The sequence below is a fragment of the Schistocerca americana genome, chromosome 1, assembly GCF_021461395.2.
Source record: "Schistocerca americana isolate TAMUIC-IGC-003095 chromosome 1, iqSchAmer2.1, whole genome shotgun sequence".
NCBI classification, from domain to species: Eukaryota; Metazoa; Arthropoda; class Insecta; order Orthoptera; family Acrididae; genus Schistocerca; species Schistocerca americana.
Window position 1 is genome coordinate 308,234,650 of NC_060119.1, and position 24,909 is coordinate 308,259,558.

Here is a 24,909-nt window from a genome sequence, read left to right on the forward strand (position 1 = left end):
CAGCAACGACCAAACACAACGATCAATAACGAACGAAATGGAAGGTCAATCCTAAGGTCCCGGGTTCGATTCCCGGCTGGGTTGGAGATTTTCTCCGCTCAGGGACTGGGTGCTGGGTTGTCCTAATCATCATCATTTCATCTCCATAGACGCGCTGATCGTCGAAGTGGCGTCAAATCGAAAGATTTGCACCCAGCGAACGGTCTACCCGACAGGAGGCCCTAGTCACACGACATTTTTTACCTCGCTTGTGATCAAAACAGGGGCCAGCAACACTGTTATTAGTAGATATCTGCTGCGGTGACCACTTCAACCATCACCTGCCGACTAAGATGGCGTAGTAAAACGCTGAAACTGGTTACCCAATGAAATGTTGAAAATTGACGGCTGAATAGGATTTAATTTGACATCCTCTATCGAACAGCTGAGTCCCGCAATCACCACTAAAAAGATGGACATGGAGAGAGTATCAGAGTCATTCCCTATCTCCTTAAAGGTAACAGTAGTGTGGGTAGTTGGCACCTTGTATGGGGTGCAGAGCAGTGCCTCGTCTACCGTCGATGACTCCGTGTTGCAGGAGGGCGGCGAGTCGTGGCAGGAGGCTGGCCGCCGCCTCACGCTGTACGGACGTGCCGCCAAGTTCCGGCGACAGAAGAAGGCCGCCAAGACGCTCGGCATCGTCGTGGGCGGCTTCCTGCTCTGCTGGTTCCCCTTCTTCCTCATCCTGCCCATCGGTGAGTATCTAGCGCTCGAGTACCGGACACGCACGCCGGCCGAAGTGGCCGAGCGGTTCTAGGCGCTACAGTCTGGAGCTGCGCGACCGCTACGGTAGCAGGTTCGAATCCTGCCTCGGGCATGGATGTGTGTGATGTCCTTAGGCTAGTTAGGTTTAAGTAGTTCCAAGTTCTGGGGACTGATGACCACAGCAGTTAGGTCCCATAGTGTTCAGAGCCATTTGAACCATTTGAACCGGACACGTACGATTTCGCCAGGTGCTGTAAAATCGTGTCACGATACACTGATGGAAATGGAATGTGTTACACCATCAATCTCCAGTCTTCAACACATAACGGGCGTTAAATGATTAAGGGGAGACGTTCATCGAACTGACCGAAAATGTCAATTTTCTGTTTATTTTATTTATTTATTTTAGTAGTACACATGGACAACAAGTTTCCATTTTCAACGATGAAATCACATCCGAAGAGTCCGAAAGAATGTTTGACGCGACCTTCTCTACACGTCCAATTTTCGAAGCAACACTTCAAACGGTTCAAATGGCTCTGAGCACTATGGGACTTAACATTTGAGGTCATCAGTCCCCTAGAACTTAGAACTACATAAACCTAACTAACCTAAGGACGTCACACACATCCATGCCATAGGCAGGATTCGAACCTGCGACCGTAGCGTTCACGCGGTTCCAGACTGAAGCGCCTAGAACCACTCGGCCACACTGGCTGGCAAGAAACCTTCAATAATATCGCGGTGAACAATAATTCCCTGACTAACTTAGAAGAAATAAATCTCGAAGGCCGCAGCATATTCTCTTTGGTTGTAAGATCATCTCTGACTCTGTTCTGTATTTAGAAACAGTAACAAACGAAGTGCTTTGTTTATGCCCTGAAACCAAATTTTCGTTTCCATCTGCTACAGTTAGCAGAGTTGCAACTTATGATGCAGCTCTTGTGTTTAATGATAGGGACGTAGGGAGGATGAAGGTATTGTAGAGAATGGGCTTTAACGTTGGAAAATTCACTCAAGACATCTTGAGAAAAATACATTTACAGCACCACTCTCCAGATGAGAAATCGGTTGAAGAGGTGGTTATGGAAAGAAGGCAGGAAACAAGAAACCAGAAGAGAAGCCCTGGAAGGAAGCAGAATACTGGGGCCTTCGAAAGAGGTGACATTGGAAAATAGTTAGATTGCATTTCCTGACAATTACGATTCTTCAAAATTTATGTACCTACATCTACATCTGCATGGATACTCTGCAAATCACATTTAAATGCCTGGCAGAGGATTCATCGAACCTAGTTCACAATTCTCTTTTATTCCAATCTCGTATAGCACGCCGAAAGAATGAACACCTATATCTTTCTTACGAGCTCTGATTTCCCTAATTTTATCATGGTGATTGCTCCTCCCTATGTAGGTCGGTGACAACAAAATATTTTCGCATTCGGAGGAGAAAGTTGGTGATTGGAATTTCGTGACAAGATTCCTTTGCAACGAAAAACGCCTTTCTTTTAATGATGTCCACCCCAAATCCTGTATCATTTTTGTGACACTCTATCCTATATCTCGCGATAATACAAAACGTGCTGCCTTTCTTTGAACTTTTTCGATGTACTCCGTCAGTCCTATCTGGTAAGGATCCCACACCGCTCAGCAGTATTCTAAAAGAGGACGGACAAGCGTAGTGTGGGCAGTCTCCTTAGTAGGTCTGTTACATTTTCTAAGTGTCCTGCCAATAAAACACAGTCTTTGGTTACCCTTCACCACAACATTTTTTCTGTGTGTTTCTTCCAATTTAAGTTGTTCGTAATTGTAATTCTTATGTATTTAGTTGAATTTACGGCCTTTAGATTTGACTGATTTATCGTGTAACCAAAGTTTAACTAGTTCCTTTTAGCACCCATGTGGATGACCTCACACTTTCCGTTATTTAGGGTCAACTTCCAATTTTCACACCATTCAGATATCTTTTCTAACTCGTTCTGCAATTTGTTTTCATCTTCTGATGACTTTATAGTCGATAAACTACAGCGTCATCTGCATACAACCGAATCGTTTATGTAGATAAGGAACAACAAAGGGCCTATAACACTACCTTGTGGAACGCCAAAAATCACTTCTGTTTTACTCGATGACTATCCGTCAATTACTACGAAATGTGACCCCTCTGACAGGAAATCACAAATCCAGTCACATAACTGAGACGATATTCCATAAGCAAGCAATTTCACTACGAGCCGCTTGTGTGGTACAGTGTCAATAGCCTTCCGGGAATCCAGAAGTATGGAATTGATCTGAAATCCCTTGTCAATAGCACTCAACACTTCATATGAATAAAGAGCTAGTTGTGTTTCACAGGAACTATGTTTTCTAAAACCATGTTGACTGTATCTCAATAGATCGTTTTCTTCGAGGTAATTCATAATGTTCGAACACAATATAGTTCCAAAATCCTACTGCATATCGACGTTAACGATATGGGCCTGTAATTTACTGGATTAATCCTAGTACCTTTCTTGAATATTGATGTGACCTGAGAAACTTTCCAGTCTTTGAATACGGATCTTTCGTCGAGCGAGTGGTTGTATATGATTGCTGAGTATGGAGGTAATGCATCAGCATACTCCGAAAGGAACCTGATTGGTACAGAGTCTGGACCAGAAGACTTGCTTTTGTTAAGTGATTTAAGTTGCTTCACTACTCCGAGGATATTTACTTCTACGTTACTCATGTTGGCAGCTGTTCTCGATCCGAATTCTGCAATATTTACTTCGTCTTCTTTTTTGAAGGCATTTTTGGAAGGCTGTGTTCAGTAACATTGCTTTGGCAGCACTGTCTTCGATAGTATCTCCATTGCTATCGCGCAGAGAAGGCATTGATTGTTTTTTGCCGCTAACATACTTCACATACGACCAGAATCTGTTTCGATTTTCTGCCAGGTTTCGAGACAAAGTTTCGTTGTGGAAACTGTAATAAGCATATTGCATTGAAGTCCATACTAAATTTCGAGCTTCTGTAAAAGGTCGCCAATCTTGGGAAATTTGCGTCTGTTTAAATTTGGCATGTTTGTTTCGTTGTTTCTGCAGCAGTGTTCTAACCCGTTTTGTGTACCAAGGAGGATCAGCTCCGTCGTTTGTTAATTTATTCGGTACAAATCTCTCAATTGCTGCCGATACTATTTCTTTGAATTTAAGCCACATCTAGTCTACATTTAGATTATTAGATTATTAATTTGGAATGAGTGGAGATTGTCTCTCGGGAAGGCGTCAAGTGAATTTTTATCTGTTTTTTTTGAATAGGTATATTTTTCGCTTAATTTTGGAGGATTTGGGGATTACAATATGCAGTCTCGCTACGACAACCCTGTGTTCACCCATTTTTGAATCGTTTCTGATGCTCGTTATTAACTCAGGATTATTTGTTGCTAAGAGGTCAAGTGTGTTTTCACAACCGTTTACTATTCGCGTGGGCTCATAAACTAACTGCTAGAAATTATTTTCGCAGAATCTATGAAGGCTGGACTCATTAAATTTTGTACATTTATTTTTACAAATCCAGTAAACGTGGTCTGAAGAGTAAATTTTGAAATTCTGAGTGTAAGATAAGATATGAGGCAAAGTACTTGATATTTTGCAAGAATTTTGTATTACTCTTGCAGAATTGTAATTTTAAAAAATATTAAAATTCTCCCATTCGATATATTCAAAAAACCTCATCAGATAAGTTTACTATGTGCAAAGAGATTAGAAAGAGGAAATATTGTAGAAAACTTTTTAATAGTCCGAGGAACTTAACAGTACATGCGTTATTTTCATGTAAAGATGGCACAAAATTTCATTGCCATGTTTTTAAAACAGTGGATTTGCTGCATCTTTTAAACAGTATGTGTCTTTTATGAACGTCCCCCCCCCCCCCCCCCTTAAACTTCGGAACTTACGTTCACCTTCTACATCAGTGTGAGATGTGATTCCTCGTGCATCAATACACCCGTGTGTTAATTGCAGAATGTACGGTAAGCAAACGGTCTATGGATACCGCTTAACTCTGGCTATAGACCATGCAAGTCCCATATTGCTCAGAGCCATTTGAACCATTTTTTTTTTAATGAGAGTTCCTTACGCCGGAAGTCTTTGGCCGCCATTGCTGATGATTTATATTCAAAATTTCAGTGTTGGCGGATATCGAACCTGGAACTCAGAACATGTTGATTGCTAGTCAGTTACGCTTCCTTTCCCCTGGACTTGTGGGACTGCATGCTTGAGACGTATATTGGAAGGATCATCAGGGGTCAGGCAAATTCTGCTGAAGAAAACCTAACATCACTGATCTAGGTTCTGTTTCAAGTGCTCAACTGCCCCTCTTGTTGGCGCATAATGCTGCTGTGACATTTGTGGTGAGGCTGCTAGGGTATGGATCAAATTTATTACATGAAGGCAGTTGCGTACTGCACAGTTGTCTCCACAAATACAGCTCACAGTTCTGTTGTAATCTTGTAGGGCTACGCGCAAGCCATAATATATTGGTAGCGGTCATCAGTTGACTGTGTTGAACTAGGGAGAACACTACAAGGCGCGTCTTTGTGTCTCTCGACAGCAGTTGAACGGTGCGAAAATTTGGCGGGAAGCTTCCCGAGCTGGCGACCATGAATTGCTGCAGACTGGACACAGTCTAAGCTTAAAATGTAACATGTTGTCAGACCAAATACTGTCCAAAAGCCACATTACCCGGTTCAGGAGCAGAGAAAAAACACGCTCTACTGGAATGCACAGGGAAAGCAGGTTTAGTTTTTCCTCCATTTAAAAGAAGAGAGTAGTAGCGATTTCCTATATTCGTAACATGTTGGAAAACTACACAAGTCATGGATGTGGGACGAAACATTATTTCTTGAATTTATAGTTTTATTCATACGTCACTATTTCCATTATAATGAGGGATGACATATTGAGCACCTGCTTTTACTGGTGTGTTAATTTGAAGCTCTTGGTGTCTGTAGCGGTTGTGTGGAAGGTACGTAATGTACTTGTTCCATTCCCTATGAGGTGGTTGCGGTTAGCACTGTTTTCGTTTGCTGGAATATTTGTGTGAGTGTTTTAGTGCCTTAATAATTTCTTGCTATTATACGGCAAGGGAAAGGGATACGCGAAACTTAATGACCATGTGGGTACGGTGAGAAATGTGTGTCTAAGAGTGCCTTCTTTTATTTGTGTGTGTGTTTGTGTGTGTGCGTGTGTGTGTGTGTGTGGGCGGGCGTGTAGCTTGAACGTGAGAGAGGGAGAGAGAGAGGGAGAGAGAGGGGGAGAGATAGAGAGAGAGAGAAATTGCGTGTGTTCGGGCACAAAAGGGCAGTAGATTCCTCTCTGCCTCGCAACATTCCTGTGACTTTTTCCGGTCCTGGCACTGCACCCACAGTGCTTTGCGTCTTCCTAGCTGGCAGCGCGTAGGCCTACTACTGAGGAAACATCCTTCACTCTTGTCATCCTCTGTTGCATGTTGTTGGTTGTTTGGTTGATGTGGGGAGAGAGGCCAAACAGCGAAGTCATCAATCCCATTGGATTAGGGAAGGTTGGGGAAGGAAGTCGGCCGTGCCCTTTGAAAGGAACCGCCCCGGCATTTGCCTCAAGCGATGTGGGGAAATCACGGAAAACCTAAACCAGGATGGCCGGACGCGGGTTTAAACCATCGGCCTCCCGAATTCGAGTCCAGTGTGCTAACCACTGCACCACCTCGCTCGGCCAACCACATAAGAGCGAACAAGAGGTTTTGCCCGTCACAAAGTTCTGTATATGATGTGATTTAGTGTAACTATATAGCTTCTGTTTATGGGGACGATGCTAAGTGGATCGTGTATTGTGTCTATGGATTCTGGTTTTCTGTTTGTTGAAAGAATGACATTTTCCTTTATTTTTATTATGTTAAGAAAATTTATTTGGTCTTCTTTGACACTTGGAAAAGAAATAGAATACCAAATAAATTTCTTTGAGATAACGTAAGAAACATTTATAATCGTTGATTATGTTTCTTAAGAATGCACCGCCATAGTTTGAAAGTTATGCTAATAGAAGCTTAAATTAACTGCATTCTACATCTTCATTTCGATGTTCGTTAACACAGCTATTTGATTGTTTTGCACAGTCGTTGAAAGTATCCAAGCTTAAATCTCATTTACCTAAAATAACACTCCCACTTAGGCAAGGATAGCATGCAACATTCAGCCGTTCCACGTAAATTATGCTCTTGAACAGATATTCTACCATTCAGGGTGGGGTTATTGCAGCGACCACTGCGTAGATACCACAAAAAAACCTAGCAGAGAAATGTTGGGAGGAGAGAAGGAAGTTAGAATAAATGGATTAACGTCAGATTGTAGGGAGCCGTTCACCGCTTCTGGGAATGAAACCTGAAACAGGTAACGACGTCTAATACTAGCGTTTCTCGACAGACTATTCTTTTTTTTCAAATATTAAGTCTCCCACCGAGGAACAGAGACAATTCTTCTCTTGAACTACCTTTAAAATTTGTTATCAATCGTTTCAGGAAGTTTGGGTTGGGTTTGGGTTGTTTGGGGAAGACCAGACAGCGAGGTCATCGGTCTCGTCAGATTAGGGAAGGACGGGGAAGGAAGTCGGCCGTGCCCTTTCAAAGGAACCATCCCGGCATGTGCCTGGAGCGATTTAGGGAAATCACGGAAAACCTAAATCAGGATGGCCGGACGCGGGATTGAACCGTCGTCCTCCTGAATGCGAGTCCAGTGTGCTAACCACTGCGCCACCTCACTCGGTGGGAAGTACTGAAGTGCGTTTTCTTTACGTAAAGCATCTTCACAAGGTACATTTTTCCGTTATGTGGAAAAAAGAAACCTAAGCAAGGTAGATATTAACTAAAAGATTGTTAATAAATTATGAAAGCAAATACGAGATGTGGAATGTAAATAAGATAGTGACACGTATAATGTAATTATTCTATGTCCTGGGAAACGGATGGGATCGACAAACTAGATAAAAAAAAAAGAAATTACACGTAATAGATACAAAAAAAATAACAGGTGAAAGAAAAACTGAAGAGTTGATCAATCCTCACATCTCAAGCCTCTGTTGGAGGGTGCAGCTCCCATTGTCCGCAGGTTACACGCTAAGCAGTTGAAAGATCGTCAAGAAAAATCTTCCGTAGACCACCAACATCTCGAAAGTTTTCCTACGGATTAGGGTGCGTTCAGGGCTGTACATCTCTAAAATATAACAAAATAGTCTGTTGGCCGTATGCGAGAACTTTCGCTCGTGTTTTCTATAGATAATGTCTCATTCCCCGGTGTAGCAGATAATTAGGGGATCTTGGATCGCTACAATGAAAAGTGAATTGGTTCGGCAGTGCGTCATAAATAAAAAAAATTAAGTGCCTTTATTTAAGCAAAAAGGTACAGTTACATTTTGATATGGATACTATCAAACTTCGTGCTGTAGCTCTTGTCCTACACAAAATTGTTATATACAATTGTCAGTACGGAATCGCGTGTTTAATTGGTAGATTCAGCTGTCACCTCAGATGTTCGTAATCAACATCGCGCTGAAAACTTACTTTTACATATTACCGGTTACTTCGTTAAACATTCATGTGGTGACGTAGCTGCTCTAAATGTTTCTGAAGCTGTTAACGACTGGAACATAGTTCTTCTCCGCAGCCTATTAAGTAACTGCACTTCATAAGTCCTAATTGTTTCAACGTTTGTCACTTCAGCTATAGAAATAACTAATAACCTATGAATCCATGAAACATGCTTCTGGCGTGACAGCATGTAGAGTGCGCGTTTCGTTCGCCACGGCGCTAGGAGGGGGAGGGTGGCGAGCCCATCGCCCCGGCCGCCTTTGATCCCCGGGCGACATCCCTAGCACTCAGTTTGATAGCAGGCTGAGTGGACCATTGGCCTCCTGGAAGGACCGGAACGGGGCAAAATGCCCCCTCCCACACAGGGTTTTCAGGTCCGTAATCCAGCACTCTACCCGCTAAACCACCAGACCACCTCTCGTAATCTGCGAAAAATATGAAATTAACTATACTCATTCGTTCGAAATCAAAATATTTGAGGAAGGACCAATTGCAATCGTATGACAAGAATTAAATTTCGGATTCAGGACGGCTACTCTTTAACAGCTCAAGGCTGAGCTAGCTACAAAATTTACCTCCAAAAATCTGTTCTCTACGTCACATAAAATTTCCCTTGTCTGAATGTAATAAGTAACATTTTTTTGAAGATATGTATTTCGTAATTTTTTTTAGTACAGAACTAGAAAATTTGCACGATTTTTAACTGAGTGTCTCATTCTGGTCTTATCAAGGTTTCCACGACATATTTCTCTCTCCAAGAGAATATCTTCCTCGGATATCTACAGTTCGCTCCCCCGAGGATCTAAACAAATAACGACGCGGTTACCAGCCTCATTATCAACACCCAGCTTTCAGAGTTAGCGTTACCAATGGCGGACTTCTCCTGCCCAGGAATGCGCCTTTTGCCAATCCTAGTCTGCTTTTCATCTTCTCCTTGCTCCGTCTTTCATGAGTTATTTTGTTACCTAACGCAATTAGTAGATTTCTTTAACCTTATCTACTTCGTGATCACCAATTCTGATGTTAATTTTCTCGCTGTTCTCATTTCTACCACTTCTCATTACTTTCACCTTTCTTCGTTTTACTCTCAATCCACATTCTACACACATTAGACTGGTCATTCCATTCAACAGATCCTATAATTCTTCTTCACTTTCACTGAGGGTAGCAATGTCATCAGCGAATATTATCACTGATATCCTTTCACGTCTGCAGCTCGTGGTCTAGTGGCTAGCGTTGCTACATCTGGATCACGGGGTCCTGGGTTCGATTCCTAGTCGGGTTGGGGATTTTCTCCGGCCGGGGACTGGGTGTTTGCGTTGTTTTCATCATCATCGTGAGTGCGGCTCCCGCAGCCGAGCGTAGCAGACGTGCTCTCCACCGTCAGCGCGGGCCCGCTCGCCTTGTTTACTTTCTTCGGCCGACACTAATGCGACGCCGTAGCGCTACAAGACCATGGCAAACCAATCAGAAGATGAACCTTAAAATTCTCATTTCGGAACGACTTTACCTGACCAAAGGCGCTCGAAGTCGAACGCTTTTTAAAAGAGGAAGACAAAATCCCGGCTGCCGACATTGTCGGCATTCACTTTTCGATCGTCAGTAGCACGGTCTATGTAAAATTCATAAACGAAGCTACATGCGACAAGGTGCTTCGTGAGACGAAACAAGAATTCCGCTTCTGCCACGCAGACGGAAATGTTGGCAACGTCGAGGTCGGCCATGCCGCAATGGGACTGCGGACTATACGCATATTCGAACTTCCATTTGAACTCGCTGCAGCAGACGTTGTGGCGGCGCTCCTCCCCTACGGCACGGTACACGAACGCGTGGCTGAAAAATGGACCCAATTTTAGACGTATCCAGTGCTCAATGGAGTTCGCCAAGTGCCCATTGACCTCCAACGACACGTGCCATCCTATCTACAGATATGACGGTGCCGGGCCATAGTTATTTATGACGGCCAGCCGAAGACGCGTTCCGGATGCGGCAAGAAAGGTCACCTTCGTTCCGAATGTCTCCAGCGTCGGATCACACAATTCCCACCGACGGACGTTGCACCACCAGCGACGAAGACTATTCTCCCCGTGACTTACGCGACGGCGCTCACGACGTTCTCAACAGACACAGTTGACCGATTTAGCGGTACAGAACCTTAACGGGCAGAAACCTGGATGATCCACCGGCCTGGCCAGTGGTGGAAAATAGTACTTCGACTCTGGAGCTACCGAACGCGACAGACATTGACGACAGCAAGATGGCAGCCGGCCGAAGTGGCCGTGAGATTCTAGGCGCTGCAATCTGGAACCGCGAGACCGCTACGGTCGCAGGTTCGAATCCTGCCTCTGGCATGGATGTGTGTGATGTCCTTAGGTTAGTTAGGTTTAACTAGTTCTAAGTTCTAGGGGACTAATGACCTCAGAAGTTGAGTCCCATAGTGCTCAGAGCCATTTGAACTATTTTTTTTTTTAAAAAGAGAGAAAAAATGCAAGATGGCAGTTGATTCCCTTATTGTACCGACCGGAGCATTTGTCCCGGCGGGACGTGAGTCATTGCCGTCTCCTGACAATGAAGGCCACGTACGGAAACAGCGATCACCGAAACGCCGAAAGCGCCTTCGTCGGACCGTGACGGAACACGGCAGTTCACATTCGGCCGGGGAAGAAAAACTGACCTCTCAAGAAGCCAACCACGAGGCTGAGGCCGTTTCCACTGACTCCAACTTTGCAGAACAGACAGAGAAACATGCAGCGTTCGAATATCAGCCCATTGACATAAATAATGAGCAGAGGGGAAGGTACCAGTGCAGGGAGCGAAGTCGCCCGGTCCATTACTATCAAACATTCCGATGCTATGGAAAATGAAAAGACATCCGCGCCCGCTTCGTGGGCCGAGGACGTCGAGACACAAGATCCCGATCCGTGGCCAGCTGAGGCGCCGCCGGATCATGCAGCGTAAGCAGCACAAGGAGGACCGCGTTCGGCGGTGGGTGACATCACTTCCGATGTTCGGTTCTTTCTTTCGACATGGATCACCTCGCCCAGCTAACGCGTTGCCAGACTTACTGACTGGCGACAATGAATTTCAACATGATAAATTCTCCTGTCAAGATCCAACTTTTGAAAGAAACAATACGAGCCATGGGGGTTGTTTTTACTTTCCTGCAAGAAGTGAAAACGACCGCACTCCCGAACTTTTATGGTTACGCCACATATGTGACGCCCGGTGGCCCTGCAGACACCGGAGTGGCAATATTAGTGCGTGATGGTATTGAAGTTACTGACGTCATGTATCTACCCTCTGCGCGAGGAATAGCACTTACGGCGCTCAACACCCGATTCATTAATGTTTACGCGCCGTCGGGTACCACCAGACGTCACGACTGCGCCAGATTCTACTCCACGGATGTCGCCCCCCCTTTTCCTTCGACGGTACGACAACAGCGTCTTCGCCGGCGATTTTAATTGCGTACTTCACCCCAAGGACCAAATCCCACACTACATGCGCTGTCCGGAACTGGGTGCGATGATCCAAGAACTTCACTTGTGCGACACGTGGGAAAAAGTCCACGGTAATCGCTCTGGCCACACTCATCTTACCAGTCATTCGGCCAGCCAATTTGATCGCATATATGTGTCACAAGACCTCAACAAGGAGTGGTGACCGCCGAACAATGGCCTCAGGCCTGTTCCGATCATAGTGTCTATATCTACACTAAACATCTACGCCCCCAGCAAGTCTGGCGCAGCAATGGGATTTTGGAAGCTTAACATAACTCACCACGAGGACCTGGATTGCCGTCGGCAAGCTGAAGCAACGTGGACTGACTGTGAACGCCGCCACCCACGATACACCTCGACCCTGGAGTGGTGGCTCCTCTGTGCCAAACCAGTAATCCGCAGGACACTTATGCAGTTTGACAAGGACGTGATTGCGTGGCATCGACAGACCCTCGATTTTTACTAGGCAGCACTCAGGGATCTCGACGCCTTACCCCCCCCCCCCCCTTCCCTGGAGAGACAACATGACCAAAGCAGAATCAAGGCTCACATACTATCATTGACGAAGCGCCGACTAGAAGGTGCCGTAGTCCGCTCGCGGCGGCACGACCGAACGGCTGCAGAGGAACCCACTATGCACCACATTGTGGCGGACAAGCGCCGACATCGCCAACACTTAATCACACAACTCAGGGCACAAGACGGTCGCTTCTGTACGACCCAAGCAACCATAATAAAGGCGGTGGAGAATCATTTTCGTCATATTTACCAGGAAAGAATAGTAGATAACGGGGCCACTACTGAAGTGTTACAGCAGGTAACACGTACTATCGACGAGGCTACTGTGAATGCACTAACAGAGGAAGTCTCACTCGAAGAAGTGGAAGACGCCGTGGACAAAGGTGCGGCCAATAAGTCTCCTGGGTCTGATGGATTGCCCATCGAATTCTAAAGGACCTTCCGTGACATCATGATGCCTCGCTGGGTTATAATGTTCCGCGAGCTCATATCTCCAGACTGTGTTGTGCCGCCAGCTTTTGTAGAAGGACTTCTCATACCGTTATACAAGCCAGGTGGAGGGCGATCAATTAACGACTATCGGCTGCTTACAATGCGGAACGGCGATTACAAGATTTTCGCCAGGGTTATGGCGGGCCGCATTAATACGACTTTGCCGATGATTCTCACCCCAGAACAGACGTCGCATGGGGGAGAACCCAACACACACGTGGCCACCGGTGACATCAGGGCCTCAATAGTGATCGCCTATGCGTGCCGTCTGAGGGCGGCGATCGTCTCCATCGATTTCAACCGCGCCTTCTATAGAATGCACCATAACTTCCTCCTACGAGTGATGGACCGGATGGGATTCCCCCCAGGCCTCATTGATACCCTCTGGCGTCTTCGACCGCAGCCAACTCACACGTCCAGGTCAATGGAAGTACGGTAGGACCAGCACCCATTAAGGAGTCTCTACTACAGGGTTGTCCCCTTTCTACCTACCTTTATGCAATCGCACTCGAGCCACTCCTAGGGGGCCTTAACCACCGCCTATCTGACATCACCCTGCGGGAAGTCACCTTTCGCTATAGGGCATACGCTGATGACCTGCTAATGCTGGTTCGTTCCAATGACGAAGTTCAAAGCGCACTAACCTGGATCGAGCGATACGGACAGGCTGCAGGCAGTCTTCTGAACATCAACAAGTCGGCGGCGTTGACTATTGGGCGTGGTCTCAGACCGGACGCCCTCGCTCCCCTCCCACCACATTCGGATCTGCGATATTTGGAAGTCACGTTCACGAAGGATGTACGTAAAACAGCTGCAACAAACTACCGACGGTTACTACAGATCATAGGCGCAATGGTGCGACAGAACCTGCTCCGAGACTTGAATCACCTACAACGTGTTGGATGCTTGAACATCTACGTGGCATCAAAACTCAACCATGTGGCACAAGTCCTAACACTACCGCTGCAGACAGGTCACCGGCTTCAGGCGGCCTTCAGTTACTACGTTTCCGCAGGTCATATATTTAAAGTACGATACGACACTCTTACCCTCCCAGTGCCCAAAGGGGGGCTGGGATTGGACAACGTCAGGGCGAGAGCAGCTGCCCTTTACATGGGCAAAATGAGGAAATGTTGAAAAAGTCAACATACCTCTCTCACGGGTCGTTTACTACAGGTTCTGACGCCAGTCTCTCACGTCCCTCCGGTGTTGGCTGCGCACGTCGCACCACAGCTCTCCCATTTTTCGACCTTCATACTTGATTACAGCTATGTCAGCACTAACCTCCCCGCCACACGTCCACCAAAGGCGAAAGATTTTTATACCAACCTTCTGCGGGCTGTTGCCCATAACGTGGTGGAAAACAAGTACCCTACGGTTCACTGGCCAAGAGTGTGGAAAATGATACACCACAACTTTCTTTCATCCACGGTGCGTTCGAAGTGGTATCAGTTCGTCAACAAAAAATATGCCACACGACAGCGACTTCACGCTATTGGACTGGCAGACTCACCTTGTTGCCCAGATTGTCACCTCCTGGATACCGATTAACATCGTTTTACATGTGAATTGTCGCCCTGAGTTTGGCGACTAACACAGAAGGTATTGGCTCGTTACCTCCGGTTCACGCCTGATATAATTGACCCACAGACCCTACTCTGTCCAGATGAATCTTACTTTCCCGCCGCAAAATATCATCCGCTTACATGGTTCAAAGGAATTACAGTCGCCTATATCCTTAGCGACGGAGAGAAAGAGCAGCTTGATTATTGTTGGTTCCTCCAAAATGCTCACAATGCCCTCGAACGTACACCGAGATACCGTAAGTTCTTCGCAAATTATTTATGCAGCGTTTTCGTTAACCCCCCACTCAGCTGGGAGTACCAAGCTGCGGTTAATGTTCTGTGCCGCATCACACTAACGGCCGAACGTCCTGCCTTGTCAGCGATGAGGGAAGGAAGAGACAGGCTACTGCAAGGATTGCTGTTTTCCTTTTAGGCACTAGCAAAGCAGAATTACTCCGTTGCAGCTACCTTTCAAAAGCGCTGTTGGAGATGTCAGATAACGTTGGCGAAGCACCACGTGGAACCAGTTACGTTTATTGAAGAACGTTTTAGCTGGAATTGCATCAGAGGTTTACGTTTTTATTTTTTTGTTTGCTTTTTGAATGACACTTTTGTCGTTGTAACACTGTTACTAGAATTCTCATTTGTACACGTTTCCTAAATTTAATCATGTAAAAAAAAACCATACATAAATAGAAAAAAATTAAAAAATGAGGGAATAGTTAGGGGCAACGCTTGAACAGAATTAGTTAATTTCTTTTCTCTTATGACAGAGTTAAAGTGGCGGTGCCAAGTAAGAGTTGATTTGATTTAGTTTCTTTTATTTTTGGAGATAATTAAAAAAATAAAAAAGTTGAAAAAAGCGGTCAGCGCGAACAAAAAAAGATGGAAAAAGAGATGGATAGAGGAAAAAAAGTGGCTAGCGTTGCTCCGTCTGGATCACGGGGTCCCGGGTTTGATTCCCAGTCGGGTTGAGGATTTTCTCAGGCCGGGGACTGGGTGTTTGTGTTGTTTTCATCATCATCATCATTCATGACAGTGTCTAAATTGAACTTAGTGAAGAAATTGAAGTGTGTGAAAAATTGGGACTTCGTATGGGCACTGATGACCGCGCAGTTGAGCACCCAACAAAATCAAACATCGTATCCTTTCAATTTAATCCTAATCTTTAACATTTGCTTTATTTCTGTCAATACTTCTTCGACGTACAGATTAAACAGCTGGGGTCAAAGACATCAAGCTCTTAAAAATGTGGGTAAGTGTGCTAGTCCCTCTCTACAGATGTTTTTAGGCACAGTACTGTCAGCTTAACACCTTTACAACTTTATCACTGTCTACGCTTCGAAGGTGCAGTAGATGTCCCGAAAGCCCCCCTTAAATTCATTTGTAATGTCACTCCCAGCAGATATCATGAACTATGTTACACTACTGGCCATCAAAATTGCTACACCATGTAGATGACGTGCTACAGACGCGAAAGTTAACCGACAGGAAGAAGATGATGTGATACGCAAATGATTAGCTTTTCAGAGGATTCACACAAGGTTGGCGCCGGTGGCGACACCTACAAAGTGCTGACATGAGGAAAATTTCCAGGCAATTTGTCATACACAAACAGCAGTTGACCGGCGTTGCCTGGTGAAACGTTGTTGTGATGCCTCGTGTAAGGAGGAGAAATGCGTACCATCACGTTTCCGACTTTGATAAAGGTCGGATTGTAGCCTATCGCGATTGCGGTTTATCGTATCGCGAGATCCAATGACTGTTAGCAGAATATGGAATCGGTGGGTTCAGAAGGGTAATACGGAACGCCCTGCTGGATCCCAACGGGCTCGTATCACTAGCAATCGAGATGACAGGCATGTTATCCGCGTGGCTGCAACGGATCGTGCAGCCACGTCTCGATCACTGAGTCAACAGATGGGGACGTTTGCAAGACAACAACCATCTGCACGAACAGTTCGACGACGTTTGCAGCAACATGGACTATCAGCTCGTAGACCATGACTGGGTTTACCCTTGACGCTGCATCACAAACAGGAGCGACTGCGACTGCGATTGCGTACTCAACGACGAACCTTGGTGCACGAATGGTAAAACGTCATTTTTTCGGATCAATCCAGGTTCTGTTTACAGCATCATGATGGTCGCATCCGTGTTTGGCGACATCGCGGTGAATGCACATTGGAAGCGTGTATTCGTCATAGCCATACTGGCGTATCACACGGCCGATGGTATGGGGTGCCATTGGTTACACGGCTTGGACACCTCTTGTCCGCATTGACGGCACTTTGAAAAGTGGACGTTACATTGCAGATGTGTTACGACCGGTGGCTCTACCCTTCATTCGATCCCTGCGAAACCCTACATTTCAGCAGGATAATGCACGACCACATGTTGCAGGTCCTGCACGGGCCTTTCTGGATACAGAAAATGTTCGACTGCTGCCCTGGCCAGCACTTTCTCCAGATCTCTCACCAACTGAAAACGTCTGGTCAATTTTGGCCGAGCAACTGGCTCGGCACAATACGCCAGTCACTACCCTCGATGAACTGTGGTATCGTGTTGAAGCTGCATGGACAGCTGTACCTGTACACTCCATCCAAGCTGTGTCTGACTCAATGCCCAGGCGTATCAAGGCCCTTATTACTGCCAGAGGTGGTTGTTCTGGGTACTGATTTCTCACGATCTATGCACCCAAATTGCGTGAAAACGTAATCACATGTCAGTTATAGTATAATATATTTGTCCAACTAATACCCGTTTATCATCTGCATTTCTTCTTGGTGTTGCAATTTTAATGGCCAGTAGTGTAAATACTTCGCATCAACGGGGCCGGGAGAGGACTCGTACTTCTTAGTACCATTAGTGAAGTCGCAGACTACGTGCCTTTTCTGCAGGCGCCAAAAGCTCACACCACCCCCATAGCTGACGGGATATCCTCGCGCCGTCTGTGTCATGGGACCAGTAGAGATGGGAAGGGAAATATTCGATACATCTTAGCAGTTTCGATATCTGCACCCTTTCAACTTAACAGTACGTATGTACAGTGCCATAAACAAGGAATGAGTTTATATATCTATCTAATAGGTGACAGGTTACCTAGAAGAGAATTCCGTGATAGCCACTTCCGTTTTATCACGAATTTTCGAAAGCTGCCGGCCTCCCATTTGCTCTGGTAATTTGAGAGAACGTTTCTGTGGCGACGTCCACGGTTCATAACTACTGCCTACGTGTGCGACGCTATCCAGCACACGAGGATGCGTCCGCAAGTCTAACTCGCTCAAAGCCGAGCCTGACGGAGGGTCGAGTAGGACTCCGCGCCTCTCTGACGCCGCGTTATCAATGGCGGCCCTTTGATGTTCTGCAGAGCACCGCCGCCTCTGTTTCAGAGTAATTACTGTGCTAGCGACGACAGCACGCGCCGCCTTTGTCGGACGTCAGATCGCTCTTCACTGGTAATGGATGCCGGTCAACAAGGCAACACGTGTGTCGATTTCCCACCTAACGTCGTTTTCTGTACGCCATCAAAAGAGTGATTAACTTTAGGGCGTCTAAGCTTGACACTGAAGCCCTTTAATCGGTCGAGTGGAACTGAACGCAAAAGGTCTGTGTAAATACAGGAATCGTCTAAAACCACGACGTCATTGCTCCCTCGACTGGAAACTGGAATGGAGAGTGGAATTTGTAGCTCAAGTTGCAGTGTAGCGATGTCTGCACTTTCACTCTACATTGCAGCCGCACTCAGTCGCTGTTAGGACGTAAGCGCTGGGTGTAGAGCTGCGCATTAGCCGATACCTGGTAGGAATGCTCGGATCGCCGGATACGCTACGGACAATACCTCGGTCGTGGCTATGACCTAGCGTGTAGTTATCCGAAGATTTTATTTTTGTTTACCTTCTAAGATATGTCGTAGAGTCAGTATGGGTTCGCGTAGTCCCACATTTCCCCGGCACACGAAGGTATCTTTCCCGAGACTAGTTTTTACCAGTTTTCCCCCTCATATACAAGCAATTCGTGTCAGTATTTTGCAACCATGAAATATTAAACTGATGGATATTTACACCTGTCATCACGTGCCTTGCTTGCAGCAGATTGTAGCAATTATTCTTCCCTAAGTCTATGGCTATTTGAACTGTCTCATAGATCTTGCACAGCAGCTAGAATAGTTTTATCATGGCAGGCTCTTCGAAGGGTGTCAATAATTCTAAGGAAATGTCGTCTTCGCCAGGAGCCTTGTTTCGACTTAGGTCTTCCAGATCTCTGTCAAACTCTTCTCGCAATATCATACCTCCTAGCTCATCTTCATCTCCTTATTCTTCCGTTTCTATAATACTGCTTTTATTCCCCGTGTATAGCTCTCCTTTCAATTGTCAGCTTTCCCTTCTTTGCTTAATACTGGCTTGCCACTCTGATATTCATTCAGATGCTTCTCTCTTCTCCAATGGTTTCTTCAGTAGTCCTATACGAGACATCTATATTTCCGATAGTCGTGCAAGCTTCCAGAGCTTTGTATTTCTTCTGCAGCCAAACCTGTTTTCCTATTTTTCACTTTCTGTAATTCTCATATTTTATGCATAGACGGCTCTGTTTGCTTGATATTTCATTTTTTCATCAATTAAATATATCATCACTTGTCTTATCCAAGGATTTCCTCTGGTTTTTTGTCTCTTTAATGTTCCTATAGGTAGCATCTATCATTTCCCTAGCCACGCATGCATGGATGCATGCACTTTGCATTTCTCGTCCACTCATTTCTGTTTAGCCAGGGTGCACGTTCTGTCAGTCTCGTTTTAAAATATCTGTATTCTCTTTTGCCTGCTTTATTTTGGCATTTTAATAGTTCCTCCTTTTATCAGTTAGATTTAATATCTCGTACGTTACCCATAAATTTCTATTGGGTCTTGTCTTTTTACCTATTTGATCATCTACTGCGTTCACTATTTCAGATTATGTCCGTTACGCTTATGTCATTCAGTCGTTGTTTAATGCTCTTTTGAAACTCTCAACAACCTCTCGTTCTCTCAACTTACCCCGGTTGCCTCAACATCAATTTAAATTTTCGGTGAATCAGTTAAAATCATCAAATACGTTGCAGAACCATTCACATGTACATACCTTCAATGCTAAATCGTTTATTAGTTTCAAGTGCACATAGGTGTAAATTTCGCAAGTAACAAATCAGAGCGTTTGCTCTTGATTGCGACTGGAAGCTAGTGAACATTTTTTCAATATGAAATACAGTATATTATTCACGTAACTCGTTCAGTTATTTCTTCTCATTACATTTGAAATTTAATTAATACAAGGAAATCAGAGAACTACAACAGTGCATCGTGGGACCTAGTTCCGATCGCCGTCTGTTACGCATGTGACACTGAGAGTCACCTGTATACAGGGTGAATCACAACTCCAGCGACACCATTTCTGAAGTTGTTAGGGATATTTAGAGTTTTTTGGGATAAGGGACCATAGGTCCCCGATGGCTCGTTATAGAATAACAGAATTTTGTTTGTTTCAGTTCCACTGAAAATATCTGTATCACACTGCAACAGTCGACTGCAAGCGCCGTGTATCTTTTCGGAAACACTTATTACAACCAGTAATGCTCGGTTCTCAATCCTTTCTGTTGTGGCGTAACAAGACAGCTACGCCACACTGAAGTAGCCGAAAGGCACGCGTAATCTCACTTAGGCTAGATAGAGGTCTGAAACAGGATACGTAATAAGTGGTAACAAGAAAAGTACGTAGCTGTTTTAATACTTAACTTTTAATCGTCCTTGTTGTATACATCGTTCTTGATGAGACATTTCATACGATAACTATCAACTATGTAAGGCTAATGGCGCCTTGCTAGGTCGTAGCCATGGACTTAGCTGAAGGCTATTCTAACTGTCTCTCGGCAAATGAGAGAAAGGCTTCGTCAGTGTAGTCGCTAGCAAAGTCGTCGTACAACTGGGCGAGTGCTATTCCGTATCTCGAGACCTGCCTTGTGGTGGCGCTCGGTCTGCGATCACACAGTGGCGACACGCGGGTCCGACATGTACTAAATGGACCGCGGCCGATTTAAGCTACCACCTAGCAAGTGTGGCGTCTGGCGGTGACACCACACTTTCTTTTCAGCTGAGTTAGTTATTCGTTAACAGTGGTACATAGCAGTACGGTAGATTTACTACAAGAGAGGTTTCCGAAATACTCCTCGTTTACGGATTCACTGAAAGCATTGGAACAGCGCCCCTACGACGTTATGTTGAGATGTTCTCCCATCGACACTAGTTTTGCTTAAAGACTGTCTATTGATGGTGGTTGTAGTATGTGAACATGAGTAAATGGACAGGTGTAAATTGCAATGACAGGTGTACATTCTGCGGATTGCTGCATTACTCTGTGTTTTGTGTTGTCTTATTACTTCGTCGTTGTGATGATATTTTGCCATAAACAAACGTAGTTGGGGTGAAAAATTGATAAATCGTAACTACACCGTTACTCTGTAGCGACCCACCGGCGACCATAGGTCTGTTATACCAAAACGCTCAGAAAATATCCATGAACAGCCTCCGAAATTATGTTAATGGAATTCTGGTCCACCCTCTATCTGGCTGCGGCATCGAAATACTGTTATCGGAATGCTGGGTGGCTCGTGTGCTAGACTTGAAACAGAAGTAAGAGACATTTATTAAATATATGTTATATGTAATATCGTAACACACAAATAAAATTTATAAGATACACTTTAAATCACTTTGATATATGATACGTTGCAGCTAAATGCCACCAGTGCCGCTGGGCGGCCACTCCTGACGGTTAAGATAAGAGTATGAGACGGATTCTCCAGCACTTTGGTGAATACGAAGTCAAGAATGCTATCTGAACAGGAAAATTCTTTATTATTAGTTGCTTTCCACTGCGATAATAGCGACCCAGAACCTGATTAGCAGGCAGCGAGCTACGTATACTGTGACGAGTGCTAGCGGCACCACAACAGCAGCTGGCATGATGCATGTCGGGTGTCAGCTCCACGACGCTGCAAGGCTTCACGAGTGGGCTTGTGTACCCCACACGTGGTCCGAAGTGGCTGTCAGGAACACGCAGGCACCCCAAGATAAGTCCAGACCGTTCGAAAAGTGCCTAGAGTGTCAGGCGATGCTGTTCACAGACGGCCTCGCCTCTCGAATCCAGTTCGAAGCCTGGAACCATCAAGGACGCCTCGTAGACAGCAGGTTCGCTTGAAACTTCCTGGCAGATGGAAACTGTTTGCCGGACCGATTTCGAGGCTCGGTCCGGCACGCAGTTTTAATCTGCCAGGAAGTTTCATATCAGCGCACACTCCGCTGCAGAATGAAAATTTCATTCAGCAGGTTCGCGCCACTGACCTTTGAGGCTGTAGCAGTTTAGCCACACATTCGACCGACGACTGACACGAAGACTGTGCCGGTCGTATACTCGGCGCCTGAGGAATGCTGTGCCCGCTGTGCAGGCTCAGTTGTACTAGCTGAAGCCTGGAGTGTTATAATAGTCCCGTGTTGTACACTGATGAACCAAAACATTATGACCGCCTGCTTATTAGCTTGTTTGATCGGCTTTGGAACGAAATACTTCACTTATTGTCCATATCAGGGATCGGACTTTGTTGGTAGGTTTGTGGATGTATATGGCATTCGATGTCTACGCCTAAATACAAGGCCGCTGATATGCGTACGCGGTGAGGGCACGCGATAGCGACCATTTGGGTTCAATATGATTTACATCAGGCCAGTTTGGGAGCTGAGACATCAATGTGAGCTCCCAAAACCACTGTACCACGGGTCCTGCTCTGACACACAAATAATTATACTGCTTGAAGATGACATCGCTGTCGGGGAAGGCATCAAGCACGAAGGAATTCAGATGGTTCGCAGCTGTCAACAGAATATTACTACCACCAGACTGCATCCGTGGCGTGCTGCACGTTTATAGCTGCCGTTTATCTCGATGACGGCGTTTTTGAAGACGACAGTCGATCTTTTTTTTTTTTTTTTGTCATCAGTCTACTGACTGGTTTGATGTGGCCCGCCACGAATTCCTTTCCTGTGCTAACCTCTTCATCTCAGAGTAGCACTTGCAACGTACGTCCTCAATTATTTGCTTGACGTATTCCAATCTCTGTCTTCCTCTACAGTTTTTGCCCTCTACAGCTTCCTCTAGTACCATGGAAGTCATTCCCTCATGTCTTAGCAGGTCCTATCATCCTGTCCCTTCTCCTTATCAGTGTTTTCCACATATTCCTTTGTCCGCAGCTCGTGGTCGTGCGGTAGCGTTCTCGCTTCCCGCGCCGGGGTTCCCGGGTTCGATTCCCGGCGGGGTCAGGGGTTTTCTCTGCCTCGTGATGACTGGGTGTTGTGTGATGTCCTTAGGTTAGTTAGGTTTACGTAGTTCTAAGTTCTAGGGGATTGATGACCATAGATGTTACGTCCCATAGTGCTCAAAGCCATTTGAACCATTTGACCCACATATTCCTTTACTCTCCGATTCTGCGTAGAACCTCCTCACTCCTTACCTTATCAGTCCACCTAATTTTCAACATTCGTCTATAGCACCACATCTCAAATGCTTCGATTCTCTTCTGTTCCGGTTTTCCCACAGTCCATGTTTCACTACCATACAATGCTGTACTCCAGACGTACATCCTCAGAAATTTCTTCCTCAAATTATGGCCGGTATTTGATATTAGTAGACTTCTCTTGGCCAGAAATGCCTTTTTTGCCATAACGAGTCTGCTTTTGATGTCCTCCTTGCTCCGTGCGTCATTGGTTATTTTACTGCCTAGGTGGCAGAATTCCTTAACTTCATTGACTTCGTGACCATCAATTCTGATGTTAAGTTTCTCGCTGTTCTCATTTCTGCTACTTCTCATTAACTTCGTCTTTCTCCGATTTACTCTCAAACCATACTGTGTACTCATTAGACTGTTCATTCCGTTCAGCAGATCATTTAATTCTTCTTATTTTTCACTCAGGATAACAATGTCATCAGCGAATCGTATCATTCATATCCTTTCACCTTGTATTTTAATTCCACTCCTGAACCTTTCTTTTATTTCCATCATTGCTTCCTCGATGTACAGATTGAAGAGTAGGGACGAAAGGCTACAGCCCTGTCTTACACCCTTCTTAATAGTGGATTTAGTGTAGCACAAATGTGATTCACCCGAAGAGCCGACACGTTTCCATTAATCGACGGTCGAATACCGCTGGCCCCGTGCCCACTGCATTCTTAATTGACGTGGTGGCTGGGTCAACATGTGAACACATAGGCGTGGTCTGCTGCGGAACTCCATGTTCAACAACAAATGATGATCGGTGTGCTCCTAAAAATTTGTGCGTGCACCAGCATTGTGCTCTCTCGGCCGAGATACCACAGATCACCATCTGTCCTGTTTCACAGAGCAGACAAGCCTCCGAACCTCACGTTTTGTGACGAATCGTGGACGTCCAACCATTTAGTTCCTACTTCATTATCCTTCTACCTCTTTCCGTAGACGTTCACGAAAGTAGCCCGTGAACATTCGACCAGCTTCGCCGTTTTCGAGACACTCGTTCACAGGGCCCGCATAATAATAACCTGCCCTTCGTCGAAGTCGCTTATCTCCATTGGGAACCCATATCTTCACTAGAGTGATCCCCAACTCATGTCTGCTCCGCTTACATACTTTCGCTGCCGCGTCATGTGCCCACAGCGCCACCAGGGGACATCCAACATCGCGGTGGACAGGGGTCACAGTGTTTTCGCTTATCAGTGTAGTTGGCTGTGGAGATGGCGCGTTATGGTGTACCATACGGCAACCCACTGCACCACTGACGGTAGGGCGTCGCGTTTCAGGTTGCTCAGGCAGAACTACAGAGGCCCCCCGTTGCAGCCGGCCGGTGTGGCCGAGCGGTTCTAGGCGCTTTAGTCTGGAATGGCGCGACCGCTACGGTCGGAAGTTCGAATACTGCTTCGGGCATGGATGTGTGTGATGTCCTTAGGTTAGTTAGGTTTAAGTAGTTCTAAGTTCTAGGGGACTGATGACTTCAGATGTTAAGTCACATAGTCCTCAGAGCCATTTGAACCATTTATTTGAACCCAGTTGCAGAATTAACTTCAGTAGTTGGCCCGCATAACCCTCTGCTGGTTGTAAATGTCTCACTGAAACTGATGTCGCAAAAAATACGTCACTACTCAGTTTAGTCTCCTATAATCGCTTAGTCGCGAAGAAGAGCAATATGAAGGCTCCTACATCTTCTCTTACTACAAGATGTATCGAATTTATCCGAATTAGACGAGTCAGGAGCGGCTTTGGATAGAAGTCTGAGGACATCATTGCGCTATTTAGCTCTTACGACTGCTGCGGCAGCGGCATAGGATAGCTACAAAAACACTTTGTAGCATTGCCTTCGACGTACTGGCAGTGCGCGTTATTACATTGTCCTGTATGAATTAAGCGATAGTATTTTCTGTAGCTGGTAGTTCTCTTAA

General features: G+C 45.6%; 1 protein-coding gene across 1 annotated transcript in view; it reads left to right on the top strand.

The window, feature by feature from the left end:
• The first annotated feature begins 451 nt into the window (after nucleotides 1-451).
• Nucleotides 452-24,909, top strand: part of LOC124545726 (alpha-1A adrenergic receptor-like) — a 165,225-nt gene continuing 140,767 nt past the window's right edge. Inside the window, exon 1 of the mRNA XM_047124704.1 lies at nucleotides 452-734. Coding sequence (XP_046980660.1) covers nucleotides 452-734 — 283 coding nt within the window. The remainder of the gene's footprint in view (nucleotides 735-24,909) is intronic.